We start from the raw sequence: 14,147 nt of genomic DNA, 5'->3' as shown, positions 1-14,147 counted from the left end.
GATTTTGAAGCCTGTAGGTTTTTGTCCCTTGCCAAATTTGGAAAACTTTCAACCATTATTTCTTAGGGTACTTTTTGAGCCCTACTCTCTTTTTGCCTTTCCTTCTAAGATTCTGATGACAGAAATACTAGATCTTTTGTTACAGTCCATATGTCCCTGAAACCCTGTACATCTTTTTCTAAGTTTATCTCTCTCTTGATCAAGATTGGGTCATTTTTTTATACTCCATCTTCCAATTCACTGACTTTTCTTTGTTCCCCCTTTCTGCTTTTGAGCTCATCCACTGAGCTTTTAATTTTGATCTATTGTATTTTTCAGTTCTAAAATTTCATTGAAATTTTTTTTAAATCTACTTGTTTATTGAGACCTTCTATTAATATTATTATTTTTCTTTTTTTAGTTGTTTCAGTCTTGTTTGTATTTGATTATTGAAGCATTTTATTGTGGCTGTTTAAAAATCTTTGACAGGTAGATGGAAACCATCTCCAGACTGGTAGAAAGGGTGATGTTGCTAAAGACACTGGCCGAGCTTTCAGGATCTACAGGGCAAGAGTGAGGAAGGTTATCCCAGAGAGGAGAGAGGCCGGGTCCCCAGGCAAGGCACCCAGCTGAGACAGCTAGAGTCCACAACAGCCAGTGGTGGACCTTGTCACAGCCAGAGCTGAGCTGCCTCACAACAGCCACAAAGGGCTGGCACACAGTATTTTCATTCTCAGACACTCACCATAGATTTCAATGGAAGAAGAGCAGTGTGAACTGGTCACCTGAGGAGAGACAGTGATAGAAGCAGCTGGGAGGACAGCTGTCAGGATACCTGTGCTGCGTTGTCACCACCCCTGATATTGCAGCAGCCATATCTCCTGAGAGACACAAGCCCCTCCCCGTGGCTAAAGCCTGGTAAAAGGCAAATACCCTGCCCCTAGGATAAAGCTTGCCCTACTTTAAGTAATCTCACTTCCTCTACCCTCTGTAACCCAGTTTGCTCTACCCTGTACCAAAAACCCAGCTGAGGAGGCAGCAGCCTCAGGGAGCAGCTGTCTCAGGAATGTCAGTGGCTGGCTGTGGGGAGGAGACATCCCCCCACATTCCTGGGAACATGGCTGGTGCTTTCTTCTCAGGTCAGAGCTGATAGAAATTCCTGGCTTCAAGCAGACCTAGCTAGCCTGCACAAAAGGGACTCTACCCAGCCAAGGACAGGGAAATACTCCAGATGCACACCCTCCACCTGCTTTAGGGCCCCTTGCTGCTGAAAGTCAATTTAGGCCCTAGCTGGTTTGGCTCAGTGGATAGAGCGTTGGCCTGTGCACTAAAGGGTCCCAGGTTTGATTTCAGCCAAGGACACATGCCTGGGTTTTGGGCTCAATCCGCCCCTCCCAGTAGGGAGTGGGCAGGAGGCAGCCAATAAATGATTCTCCCTCATCATTGATGTTTTTATCTCTCTATCCCTCTCCCTTTCTCTCTGAAATCAATAAAAATATATTTTTTAAAAAGTCAACTTAGTTGCTTAGTTTGGCCCCTCCTGTGGGCAGACAAGCCAGGTGAAAGCAGCCACAAGCTGTGGATCACTTAAAGCTTCAAACAAGATGCGAAGAACCAAACTTGGATAGCTTCTGACATTGGCTGGCACAGAACTACCTTCCCTGAGGCCAAAATCAGCATACAAAACAGTTAGCCTGAGACAACATAACAGCAGGATCCGAAGGGAAATCCTATTAGGCACTGAAATAGGCTGATACTGACTTTGCTTGGTGGGTGTGTGTGTGTTTTTTGGGGGGCTAGGGGGGGTTTAATATTTTTTCTTTTTTTATTGCTTTGGTTTTATTATTGTTATTTTTCTCTTTTTTCCCTTTTTTCTTTCATATCTCTTATTTGCCTTCTTCCTTTTATTACTCTATTTTTATTCTTTCTCTCTAATCCTTTCACTTTATCTTTCTTTTTTCATCTTTTCATAATTTTTTTCTTTCTCTTCTTTTTTACTGTTTTCCTTTTCCTATTCTTTACCCCTATCTTATTTCTCTCCCTTCTTTACTTTCAGAATCTTTTTTATTCCCCTTTTTCTCTTCTAGTATTGTTTTTATTTATATTTTATTAATAGTATTATTATCTTTTCCTTTTTTTGTTTTGTTTTATTCTTTTCCTCTTTTATAGTTATATTTTCTTTTGTGGTTGTTTTGCTTTTGGGATCTCTTGTATGTCTTTGTTTGTTTCCTGTTTGTTTTGTTTTGTTTTGCCCTGTCAGCACCAGAACAACAGCTCATTTGATGTGGCTGGGGCTGAGCTTCTCAGTTAACCCAGCCTGAAAGGAGGTCCCACCCACAAACGGGAAAATAACAATCAAGACCCAATTACAACAGGAGAGCCCAAATAACCCACAAAAGGGTCATTCCTAGAGCATCTAGTTCAGCCATTTAAGGAGACTACACTACTGGGTTCCACAGGACATTTTCTACAAAAGTCCACCCCATGAAGACTGGGAGTCATCAGTAGGCTTATCTAGTACATAGAAATAAGCATGAAGAGACAACTAAAATGGGGAGACAAAGAAACAACCCCAAATTAAAGAAAAAGAGAAATCTCCAGAAAAATACCTAAGTGAGATGAAAGTAAGCCATTTATCAGAATGGTTATAAGCATGCTCAAGGAACTTACTGATAACTACAAGGAACTTAATGGGAATTATAAGGAACATAGTGGATACTACATCATAAAATAGGGCATAGAAACTGTGAATAATAAGGCAAAAATGAGGAATACTATATCTGACATCAGCAATACTGAAAGCAATTAAAAGCAGGTTTGATGAAGCAGAAGATGGAATCAGCAATTTGGAAGACAAGGTAGAAAAAAATCTCAATTAGAGCAGCAAAAAGAAAAACACACTTAAAAAACACAAGGAGAATTTAAGGAAAGTTTGGAACAACATGAAATGGAACAAAATCCACATCATAGGGGTACCAGAGGGAAAAGAAAGTGAGCAAGGGATGGAAAACCTGTTTGAAGAAATAATAACAGGAAAATTCCCTAACCTGGTGAAGGAAAAAGTCACTCAAGTTCAGGAAGCACAGAGAGTCACAGTCAAGAGGAACACAAAGAGACCCACACCAAGACAAATTGTAATTAAAATGGCAAAGGTTAAAGACAAATCTTAAGGGCATTAAGAGGGAGATAGCCATTTATCTACAAAGGAGCTCCCATAGGGCATGTCAGCTGATTTCTCAACAGAAACACTACAGGCCAGAAGGGAATGGCATGAAGTGTTCAAAGTATTGAAAAGTAAGGACCTGAAACCAATATTGCTCTGTCCAGCAAAGTTATTATTCAAAATTGAAGGTGAAATAAAGAGCTTCCCAGACTAAAAAGTACTAAAAGAGTTTATTAACACAGAACAGCATTGCAAGAAACGCTAAAGGGACTATTGTAAGAAGAAGAAGAAATAAGAAGAGAGCAAGAAGAACATAAGATAAAAAATGGCAATAAATAATAACCTTAAATGTAAATGGATTAAGTGCTTCAATAAAAAGAATAGAGCAGCTGAATGGATAAGAAAACATGACACATATATATGCTGTTCACAAAAGACCTGCCTCAAAACAAATGACTCACACAGGTTGAAAGCGAAGGGATTAAAAAATATTTTTTTAAGCAAATAGAAACAAATAAGCAAAAAAAAGCAAGGTAGCATTACGTATATTTGACAAAATGGACTTCATAACAAATGCTACTAGTATAACAAGAGAAAAAAATCACTACATAATACTAAAGGGAATGATTCCACAAGAAAATATATCCCTTGTAAACATATATGCACCAATAGAGGAGCACCCAAATATATAAAAATCTCTTGATGGAATTTAAAGGAGAGACTGACAACAATACAGTCATAATGAGAGACTTTAACACCCCCTGACATCACTGGATAAATCTTTCAGACAAAAAATCAACAAGAAAGCAGGACCTTAAATATCACACTAGATCAGATGGATTTAATTGCTATTTACAGAACATTTCATCCTAAACCTGCAGAATATACATTCTTCTCAAGTACAAATGGACAGTCTCAAAGATAAACCACAAGTTAGGACACAAAATAAGTCTCTTAAAAGTGTAAGAAAAATGAAATTATATCAAGCGTCTTCTCAGAACACAACGGCATGAAGGTAGAAATCAACTACAATTAAAAAAACATTCAAACACATGGAAGTTAAATAGCATGTTATTAAACAATGAATGGGTTACCAATGATACCAAGAAGAAATACAAAACTTCCTGGAATAAAAATGAAAAAACAACAACACACACACAACAATGCAAAATCTATGGGACATAGCCAAAACAGTACTGACAGGGAAGTTTATAGCTTTACAGGCCTACCTCAAGAAAGAAGAAAAAGCTCAAAGTAACCCTACTACTAAAAGAATTACAAAGAGAACAGCAAGAAAAGTTCTGAGGAAGTAGAGGGAAGGAAACAATAAAGACCAGAGTGGAAATAAATGACAAAGAAACTAAAAAAATACAAAGGTTCAATGAAAACAAGAGCTGGTTCTTTGAAAAGATAAACAAGATAGGTGAACCTTTAGCCAGACTCATCAAGAAAGAGAGAGGACCCCAATAAATAAAATCAGAAACAAAAGTGGTGATGTAACAACTGATACCACAGAAATACAGAGGATGGTAAGAAAATACTAAACATCTATATATACCAATAAACTAGACAACCTGGATGAAATGGACAAATTCTTGGAAACATACTATCTTACAAAACTCAGGAGGAATCAGAAAACCTGAATAGGCCGATAACAGCTAAAGAAATTGAAGAACTGAAAAGACAAACAAACAAACAAACAAACAAACAAACAACTCTCAGCAAACAAAAGGCCTGGACCAAAAGGATTTACAGGTGAGTTTTACCTAACATTCAAAGTAGAACTAATACCTATCCCCCTCACACTATTCCAAAACACTCAAGAAGAGGGAAGACTTTGAAGCTTTTTTTATGAGGCCAGCATTATCCTAATTCCAAAACCAGATAAAGAAATTACAAAAAAGAAAATTATAGGCCAATATCCCTGATGAACAGAATGCTAAAATACTCAATAAAATATTAGCAAATTGGATCCAGCAATATACTAAAAAGATCATACACCATGATCAAATGGGATTTATTCCAGGGATGCAAGGCTGGTACAATATTTGCAAATCAATAAATGTGAATACATCACATAAACAAATTGGAAGACAAAACCACATGATCATATCAATAGATACAGAAAAAGCATTCAACAAAATCCAGCACCATTTATGTATGTATGTATGTATGTATGTATGTATTTATTTTTATTGATTTCAGAGAGGAAGGGAGAGGGAGAGAGAGATAGAAACATCAATGATGAGAGAAAATCATTGATCAGCAGTACACCCCCTATTGGGGTTCAAGCCTGAAACCCAGGCATGTGCCCTTGATTGGAATTGAACCCAGAACCTTTCAGTCCTCAAACTGACACTCTATCCACTGAGCCAAATCAGCTAGGGCTCCAACACCCTTTTTTGATAACAACTCTAAGTAAAGGGGAATAGAATGATCATACCTCAACATAATAAAGTCCATATGTGACAAACCTACAGCCAACATTGTACTCATTGGGCAAAAACTGAAAGCGTTTCCCTTAAGAACAGGTACAAGACAAGGATGCCCACTTTCACCACTCATACTCAATATAGTCCTGGAAGTCCTAGCCACAGCTATCAGACAAGAAGAAGAAAATAAAAAGGCATCCAAATTGTAAAGGAGAAAGTAAAACTGTCATTATTTGAAGATGACATGATAGTATACATAGAAAACACTAAAGACTCCACCAAATAACTGCTAGTTTTAATATATAAATTTAGCAAACTAGCAGGATACAAAATTAACATCTGGAAATTGGTGGCATTTTTTTTTAAATTCCTTTATTGGTTAAGGTATTACAAATGTGTCCTCATCCCCCCATTAACCCCCAACCTCTCCCCCAAACCCCCCCCCCCCCCACTCATACTATCATCCCCCTGTTGTCTGTGTCCATTGGTTTGGCTTATATGCATGCATACAAGTCCTTTGGTTGATCTCTTCCCCTTATCCCCACCCTGCCCTGCTTTCCCTCTGGGGATTGATAGTCTGATCGCTGTTTCTCTGTCTTTGGGTCTGTCCCTGTTCATGTTGTTCTCTATATTCCACAGTCTGTGTTGTTCTCTATATTCCACAAATGAGTGAGATCATGTGGTATTTATCTTTCTCTGACTGGCTTATTTCACTTAGCATAATGCTCTCCAGTTCCATCCATGCTGTTGCAAATGGCAAGAATTCCTTCTTTTTTACCACAGCATAGTATTCCATTGTGTAGATGTACCACAGTTTAATTGGTGGCATTTTTATAGACCAATAATGAACTCTCAGGAAGAGGAACTAAAAAACAATCCCATTTACCATTGCAAAAAAAAAAAAAAAGATACCAGGAATAAACTTAACCAAGGAGGTAAAAACCTAAACCCAGAAAACTATAGGATATTGAAAAAAGAAGTAGAGGAAGATACAAAGAAGTGGAAGCATATATTGTGTTCATGGATTAGAAGAATTAACATAATTAAAATGTCCATGCTATCCAGAGCATCTACAGGTTCAACACAATCCCTAATCAGCTGCCAATGGCATATTTCACAGATCTAGAACAAATATTCCAAAAATATATATGGAACCAAATAATACTTTGAATAGCCACAGTAACTCTGAGAAAGAAGAAGAAAATTAGAGGGATCACAATACCAGATTTCAAGTTATACTACAAAGCTATTATAATCAAAACAGCCTAGTACTGGTGCAAGAACAGACACATAGATCAATGGAACAGAACAGAGACCTCAGAAATCAACCCAAGCCATTACACTCAATTAATATTTGACAAAGGAGACAAGAACATACAATGGAGTAAATGGTTTTGGGAACGTTGAGCAGATACTAGTATATGCAAAAAAAAGAAACTAGATCGCCAACTTATGCCATACACAAGAATAAACTTGAAATGGATAAAAGCCTTAAATTTAAGTCATAAAACCATAAAAATCCTAGAAGAAACCATAGGTAGTAAAATCTCTGATATCTCACTTAGCAGAATTTTCGCAGATACATCACCTAGGGCAGTGGTCGGCAAACTGCGGCTCGCAAGCCACATGTGCCTCTTTGGCCCCTTGAGTGTGGCTCTTCCACAAAATACTGACTTCTGTGCATGGGCCACGAAATTTCAATCGCACTGTACGTGCGCGCCCGCACATGGTATTTTGTGGAAGAGCCACACTCAAGGGGCCAAAGAGCCACATGTGGCTCACAAGCCGCAGTTTGCCAGCCACTGACCTAGGGCAAAAGAAACAAAGGAAAAAATAAACAAATGAGACCACATCAAAATAAAAAGTTTCTGCACAGCAAAGGAAATCATCCTCAAAATGAAAAGGGAGCGCACTGTATGGGAGAACATATCTGCCAAAGATACATCTGATAAGGGGTTAAATTCTAAAGCATATAAAGAACTCATACAGTTTGACAAAATGAAATCAAACAGTCCAAAAATGGGCAAAAGACCTGACTAGACACTTCTCCAAAGAGGACATAGAGATGGCTGAGACATATGAAAAAATATTCAATGTCACTAATCATCAGTGAGATTCAAATTAAAACTACAATGAGGTATCACTTTACACCTGCCAGAATGGCTACCATTAATAAATCAACAAATATCAAGCGCTAGTGAGGATGTGGAGAAAGGAGAATCCTAGTACACTGCTGGTAAGAATGCAGACTGGTGCAACCATTGTGAAACAGTATTGAAATAATTAAAAATGGGCCCCAGCCCATGTTGCTCAGTGGTTAGATTGTCAGTCCATGCACCAAATTGTCATGGATTTGATTCCCAGTCAAGGGCACATATCTGGGTGGCAGGTTTGATCATTGGCCCCAGTCAATTGATTGCATCTCACCTCTCTCCCTCCTTCCCTCCCTCTCTCTCCCCCTCTGATCCTTCCTCCATCCCTCCTTACCCCTTCCCCCCTTCGATGCTTTCTAAAAATCAATGGAAGGCCGCCTGGTGTAGCTCAGTGGTTGAGCATCCACCTATGACCCACATGGTTTGATTTCCAGTCTGAGCACATGCCGGGTTGCAGGCTCGGTTCCCAGTGGGGAGAATGCAGGAGGCTGCCAATCAATTATTCTCTCTCATCATTGATGTTTCTGTCGCTCTCTCTTACTCTCTAAAATTATATTTTATATATATATATATATATATATATATATATATATATATATATATATCCTATTTAATAAAGCAGAAATATGCTAATTAACCCTCATGCCATCACAAAAGATGGTGGTGCCCACAGCCAATAAGGAGGGAATATGCTAATTGACTGCCACACCCTAAAAGATGGCAGCGTCCAGTCCCCTCATCCCCACCAGGGTGGCAAGTGCGGCAAGGCCAGGCCTGCCCCCAGGCAGGCCTGGCCTTGCTGCACACCTGCCTCTGGAATCCCCCAACCTCCCAGGGCTGGCCCGAGGCGCAGGCAAGCCTCGGATGGTGGCTTCCCAGCTGACACCTGAGGCACAGGCAAGCCATGGATGGCGGCTGCCCAGCCTGCCCAAGGCCACCTGAGGCTCAGGTAACCAGGGCCGGCCAAGACTTGCGCTGCCGGCAGTGGCAGCAGCAGAGGTGTGATGGGGCGTTTGCTTCTCCTGATCGCCGGGTTGCCTCTCGCCCCTGAGGGCTCCCGGAATGTGAGAGGGGGCAAGCCGGGCTGAGGGTTTCCCCCCAACTCCAGTGCATGAATTTTCATGCACCAGGCCTCTAGTATTTAATAAAATAAAAACCAATGGAAAAAATATCCACTGGTAAGGATTAACATGCACAAAAATAATTAAAAATGAACTGTTTCATCCAGCAATCCCACTTCTGGGACTATATCCTAACAATCCTAAAACATCAATCAGAAAGAATATATGCACTCCTATGTTCATAGCAGTGTTATTTACAATAGTCAAGATCTGGAAACAGTCCAAGTGCCTATTAGTAGATGAGTGGTAAAAAATTCTGTGGTACATTTACACAGTGGAATATTATGCAGCTGTAGAAAAAAAGAAGGATCTCTTACTCTTAGAAACAGCATGGAGGGATCTGGAGATTATTATGCTAACTAAATAATATAAGTCAGTCAGAGAAAGACAGATATCACATGATCTCAATTATATGTGGAATCTAATGAACAGAATAAACTAATGAACAAAATAGGTCCAGAGACATGGAAGCATGGAACAGACTGACAGATCTTACAGGGAATGGTGGGGTGGTGCGGGGGAGGGGGGAAGGAGAACTTACATGCATATATGCATAGCCCATGGGCACAGATAACAGTGCAGTGAAGGCCGGGGATAGGACAGGAGCCAGGAGGAGTGGGGCAAAGGGGTCAGGCAGGAAATGGGATGCATCTGTAATACCCTCAACAATGAAAATAAAGTTTAAAAAATCTTTGAGAGGTAATTCTAATATCTGTCATCTCACTGTTGGCATCTATTGATTATTGATTGTCTCTTTTTTATTCAGCTTGAGATCGTCCTGGTTCTCAGTATGAGAGTGATTTTCCCAATAAAACTTATGTTGGGCTTTTTTTCCTTAATGTGTTAGGAGATCTGGGTCTTCTTTAAGCTTTCAGTTATAGGTGGCTTTCTCTGGCATCGTGTTGTCTGTGGGATAGTTTTGCCACCTTGTTAGTACCAGGTTGAGGGGAGTCCAGATTCCCCACTTAGCCCTGCTGACATGTGAAGTAGAGCGGGCTCCTTGTTTACTGGTCAGGGGTGGAAGTTCCTGCAGCGTCCACATGGTCTCCATGGACACTGCATTGGAGGTGACAGTTCTAACTCCCCCTTGTGCCTCCTTCTATACTTCCCCATTGGGACAGAGAAAGGGCATTTTGTTACTTCAAGGTGAGGTTGCAAGTCCAGTCTGCCTTTTAGTCTACTGACCCTACAGGGTGGAGGGGCGCCTTACCATCCGGCAGAAAGGAAAGTCTTGGCCTCCTACGTGGACCTCTCTGACATCATCTTTGTTGGAGTGTTGAGCACCCTGTTACTGTCTCATGAGGTTGGATGTATCCATTCACACTCAGCCTTTGCTGGTAGGGATGGAGATGGAGCTACAGTTTTTCTGTGTAATTTGGTCCCAGTGTGGAAATTGACTGAAGGTTTTCTGTCCTGCTAGGTTGCCCCTTAGCAATTTTATGCAGATAACAACTTGGCATTCTAGACCATTCCTCCTTCAAGACTAATGAAATAAGAGAAACTATACACATGTAAGATGGTTTCATGTAATATGAAAACAGCAGCACAATTTCTCTGGAATAGAATAGGAAGTATTTTATTGGTTGGGGTTTGTTTGGGCTTTTGTTGTTGGGTTGCTAGCTTTTTCGGGTGCAAGTTTGGAATCTGTGAGGCAAAAGGAAAACCCAGTGAACTCATTGTCATGTCTTTTCTCAGATCCCAAAGTCCCTATCTGGTCTGCCTTTGTCTCTCCTCCACTCAGAGTCTTCTTATATTTGTTCTGTATATAATGTCTAGGGGTCCCCATTGTGCTTAGCAGGAGAAATAAGGAAAAGTACATCTACTGCCTCGTCCAGAGTGTGGCAGTTGCTTTTTTCTTTCAAGGCCAGCAGTTGTAACTCTTTATACCAAATCCTCATTCTGAGTATTGCATCCTATGTAAATCTGATGCCACAGGGGCAGAAACAGTGCACCCATCCTGGCTCATTTGGAGGTTAGCTCACAGTGGATAGGGCTCTGTGCCGTATAGCCAGATAAACCACATGCTGTTAGGCAGGAGCTCTTGGTCTCCAGTGTTACACTGTCCCTTATTCTGTCTCCCTAGTTATTAATCTTGTTAGTCTTTTCCTGAAAGTCAGTGACTTGATATTTACATTTTTATTTTACTGTTTTCTCACAGATAAGGTTAGTAATTCAAAGATAATAGATTACTAACATTTCAATTTTATTTTACAAAATACTAAAGAAATTTAAAGTACTGTTTTCCTTATCTAGGCATTGAAGGACAATTTAGGCCTTTTTATTTACATAATTTAGAAGAAAATATAGAAGAGGACGTGCAGAGTTTAAAGGTAAGTAATAGAGCAGATGCTAAAAATGTTAATATATCAGAGCATATATATTTTTAGTCATGAAAACCAAAGCAATATAATGTGTTACTGAGATTGGAGGTAAGCTAGCGTGGTAGCCACATAAAAGAAAATTATCAATTTTATGACGATACCAACTTGGCATTCACATTCTGGACCCATTCCCTCTTCGAGACTAATGAAATGAGAAAAACTGTACACAGCAATGTGAAAACAGAAGCACAATTTCTCTTGAATAGAATGGGAATTTCCCTAGGTGCATCAGTCAATTGGAAGAGGTCTTTAAAAATAGAAAGCCAGCAGAATTACATTTGCTGAAACATGTAACAGAAAAGGCAAAGCTAACCCAGAACACAATGCTGAAGAAGTACCAGAGGAACAAGTCTTGAGCCAATATAGAGAAGAAACAGCGTGGCAGCTAAGACATTGGCAAGGAGATTACTCGGGGTCCACAGTTGTATCAGTCATACAAGTTGGCTCCTCCCCCTAATTGCCTTGTGCTGAGCAACAAATGAAGCAGCAGCTGCTTTGGGCTGAAGCGGTAAGTCTGAGGCCTGGAGTCAGAGAGGTGTGTCAAAGACAGTACCAACTAACCAACAAAGGGGAGCAGAGACCTGCCCTTCATACACACTCGGGAAAGGAGCTACTGTCATTAGTCTTCCAGCAATATACTGCTGGAATCATGAAAAGGAGACTACAGTGAATAAAACGGGCAGGCAAGTAGCAATTTTAAAATACATAAAAGGAAAAACATTTCGACAGTTAAGAATTGCCAGACTTTCACACTTTAAAAGAGAGCCATCTACTGCAAGCCAAGAAAGCCATCAAAGGGGGATCATGAAAGATAGTCACTAAGGCAGAAAAGCATTAGCACAGTAATCAGTAATAGTTCATATGATAAAAGGTTCAATTCACGAGGTTGATAATAATAGCTTTAAATATGTACATGCTCATGAAAACATGGCCTCAAAGTATGGAAAGCAAAAATTGGCAGAACTCAAAGAAGAAATAGACAAACCCACAATCATAGTTGGAGATTTTAATACAAATTTCCTTCTAATTTGTAGAACAAACAAAATTTGTCAGTAAGGATATAGAAACTTTGAAGAACATAATTAACACATTTGACCTAATGGAAATATATAAAACAGGGTGTCTGATAACTGCAGAATACTTATCTTTAAAGGCTTTTCTGAACATACAGAACATTTTCACAAATTGACCTTGTACTGGAATATAAAACGAGTCTCAATCAGTTTGAAGAATTGTGATCACATAAAGAGTGATTGCATACTCTGACTACATTTCAGTTATGCTAGAAATTAATGAGAAGATAATTAGAAAATTCCATTGGTTAGAAGTTAACAAATATACTTTTAAATACCCTTTGGGTAAAAAAAAAAATAATGGAATTTAGAAAATATTTGGAGCTAACAAGATGCTACATATTAAAATGTACATAATTTGCAAAGGAGTACTTAATAGTAAAATATAGTCATTGCTTTATATATATATCAAAGTCTGAAAATGAATTAGCCAAACATTCATCTAGAGAAGATAGCAAAATAAATCTAGAGCAAATAGAAAGCAGGAAGAAGAGAAGAGCATAAATTAGTGACAAAAAAAGCAGCTAATAGAGGATCAAAAAATTTAAACGTTGGTTCTTTGAAAAGGCTAATAAAATCTACTAGTTAAGACCAGGGAAAATAGAAGACTGAAATAATGAGTTAAAGAAGCATCACTATAGCTCCTGTAGACATCAATGTGGTATTAAGAGGATATTGTGAACAGCTGTTTGCTAATTAATTTTAGAACTTAGATAAAATGGGAAAATATCTAGAAATAAAGTATAACTTAGCAAAACTGACTCAAATAGAGTTAAAAACCTGCTATTCCTGTAACCACTAAAAAAGATAGAATCAGTGATGGAAAATTCTTCCCATTAAGAAAATTCCACAGCCAGGTAGCTTCATCAATGATTTCTACCAAATATTCAATGAATACATTATTTCAATCTTATAAATTTGTCCAGATAATAGAGCAGAGAACTCTCCCAGACTCATTTTATGAGACTAGCATATCCTTTTCCCCAGACTTGAAAAAGAAGATACAAGAAAGGAAAATTACAGGCCAATCACACTTAATATAGAAAGATGGTCCTGAATAAAATATGGCCAAATGAGTCCATCAATGGACAATAGAAAAGATATGTGGCCTCATTAATAGAGAGAAGCAGAATGAATTGATTATAATTTTTCATCACTAAGATCAACATTTTTATTTTTATTTTTTTACAGAGAGGAAGGGAGAGGGACAGAGAGTTAGAAACATCGATGAGAGAGAAACATCGATCAGCTGCCTCCTGCACACCCTCTACTGGGGATGTGCCTTCAACCAAGGTACATGCCTTTGACCGGAATCGAACCTGGGACCCTTCAGTCAGCAGGCCAATGCTCTATCCACTGAGCCAAACTGGCTAAGGCAAGATCAACATTTTTAAATGATTGGTAATACCAACTGTTGGTGAAAATGCAGAGTAAGAAGCACTCCCCATGCACTATTTGTTAAGAGTGTGAATTGGTTGCCCTAGCCAGTTTGGCTCAGTGGTTGGAGTGTTGGCCCATGGACTGAAGGGCCACAGGTTTGATTCCGGTCAAGGGCATGTACCATTGCAGGCTAAATCCCCAGCTCCAGTCAGGGCATGTGCGAGAGGCAACCAGTGAATGTGTCTCTCTCACGTCGATGTATTTTTCTCTCTCTCTCTCTCTCTCTCTCTCTCTCTCTCTCTCTCTCTCTCTCCATCCCTTCCACTTTTTCTAAAAAAATCCCTGGAAAAATATCCTTGAGTAAGAATGAACAACAACAACAAATGGAGTGTGAATTGGTGAAGTTTATTGAAAATGAAGCATCTATGAAACTTTTAAAAGCATATAATTGTTGTAGCAATTCTA

The 14,147-nt window shown here is 39.2% G+C and overlaps 1 protein-coding gene across 1 annotated transcript in view; it reads left to right on the top strand.

Annotated features, from left to right (window-relative positions):
• Positions 1-14,147, top strand: part of RIPK1 (receptor interacting serine/threonine kinase 1) — a 47,817-nt gene that overhangs the window by 24,812 nt on the left and 8,858 nt on the right. The window contains exon 7 of the mRNA XM_036348004.1: positions 11,102-11,178. Coding sequence (XP_036203897.1) covers positions 11,102-11,178 — 77 coding nt within the window. The remainder of the gene's footprint in view (positions 1-11,101; positions 11,179-14,147) is intronic.

Source organism: Myotis myotis, unplaced genomic scaffold (genome assembly GCF_014108235.1).
Source record: "Myotis myotis isolate mMyoMyo1 unplaced genomic scaffold, mMyoMyo1.p scaffold_m19_p_2, whole genome shotgun sequence".
Taxonomy (NCBI): domain Eukaryota; kingdom Metazoa; phylum Chordata; class Mammalia; order Chiroptera; family Vespertilionidae; genus Myotis; species Myotis myotis.
Note: the sequence above shows the minus strand (reverse complement) of the source record. Positions and strands in the feature narration are given on the sequence as shown.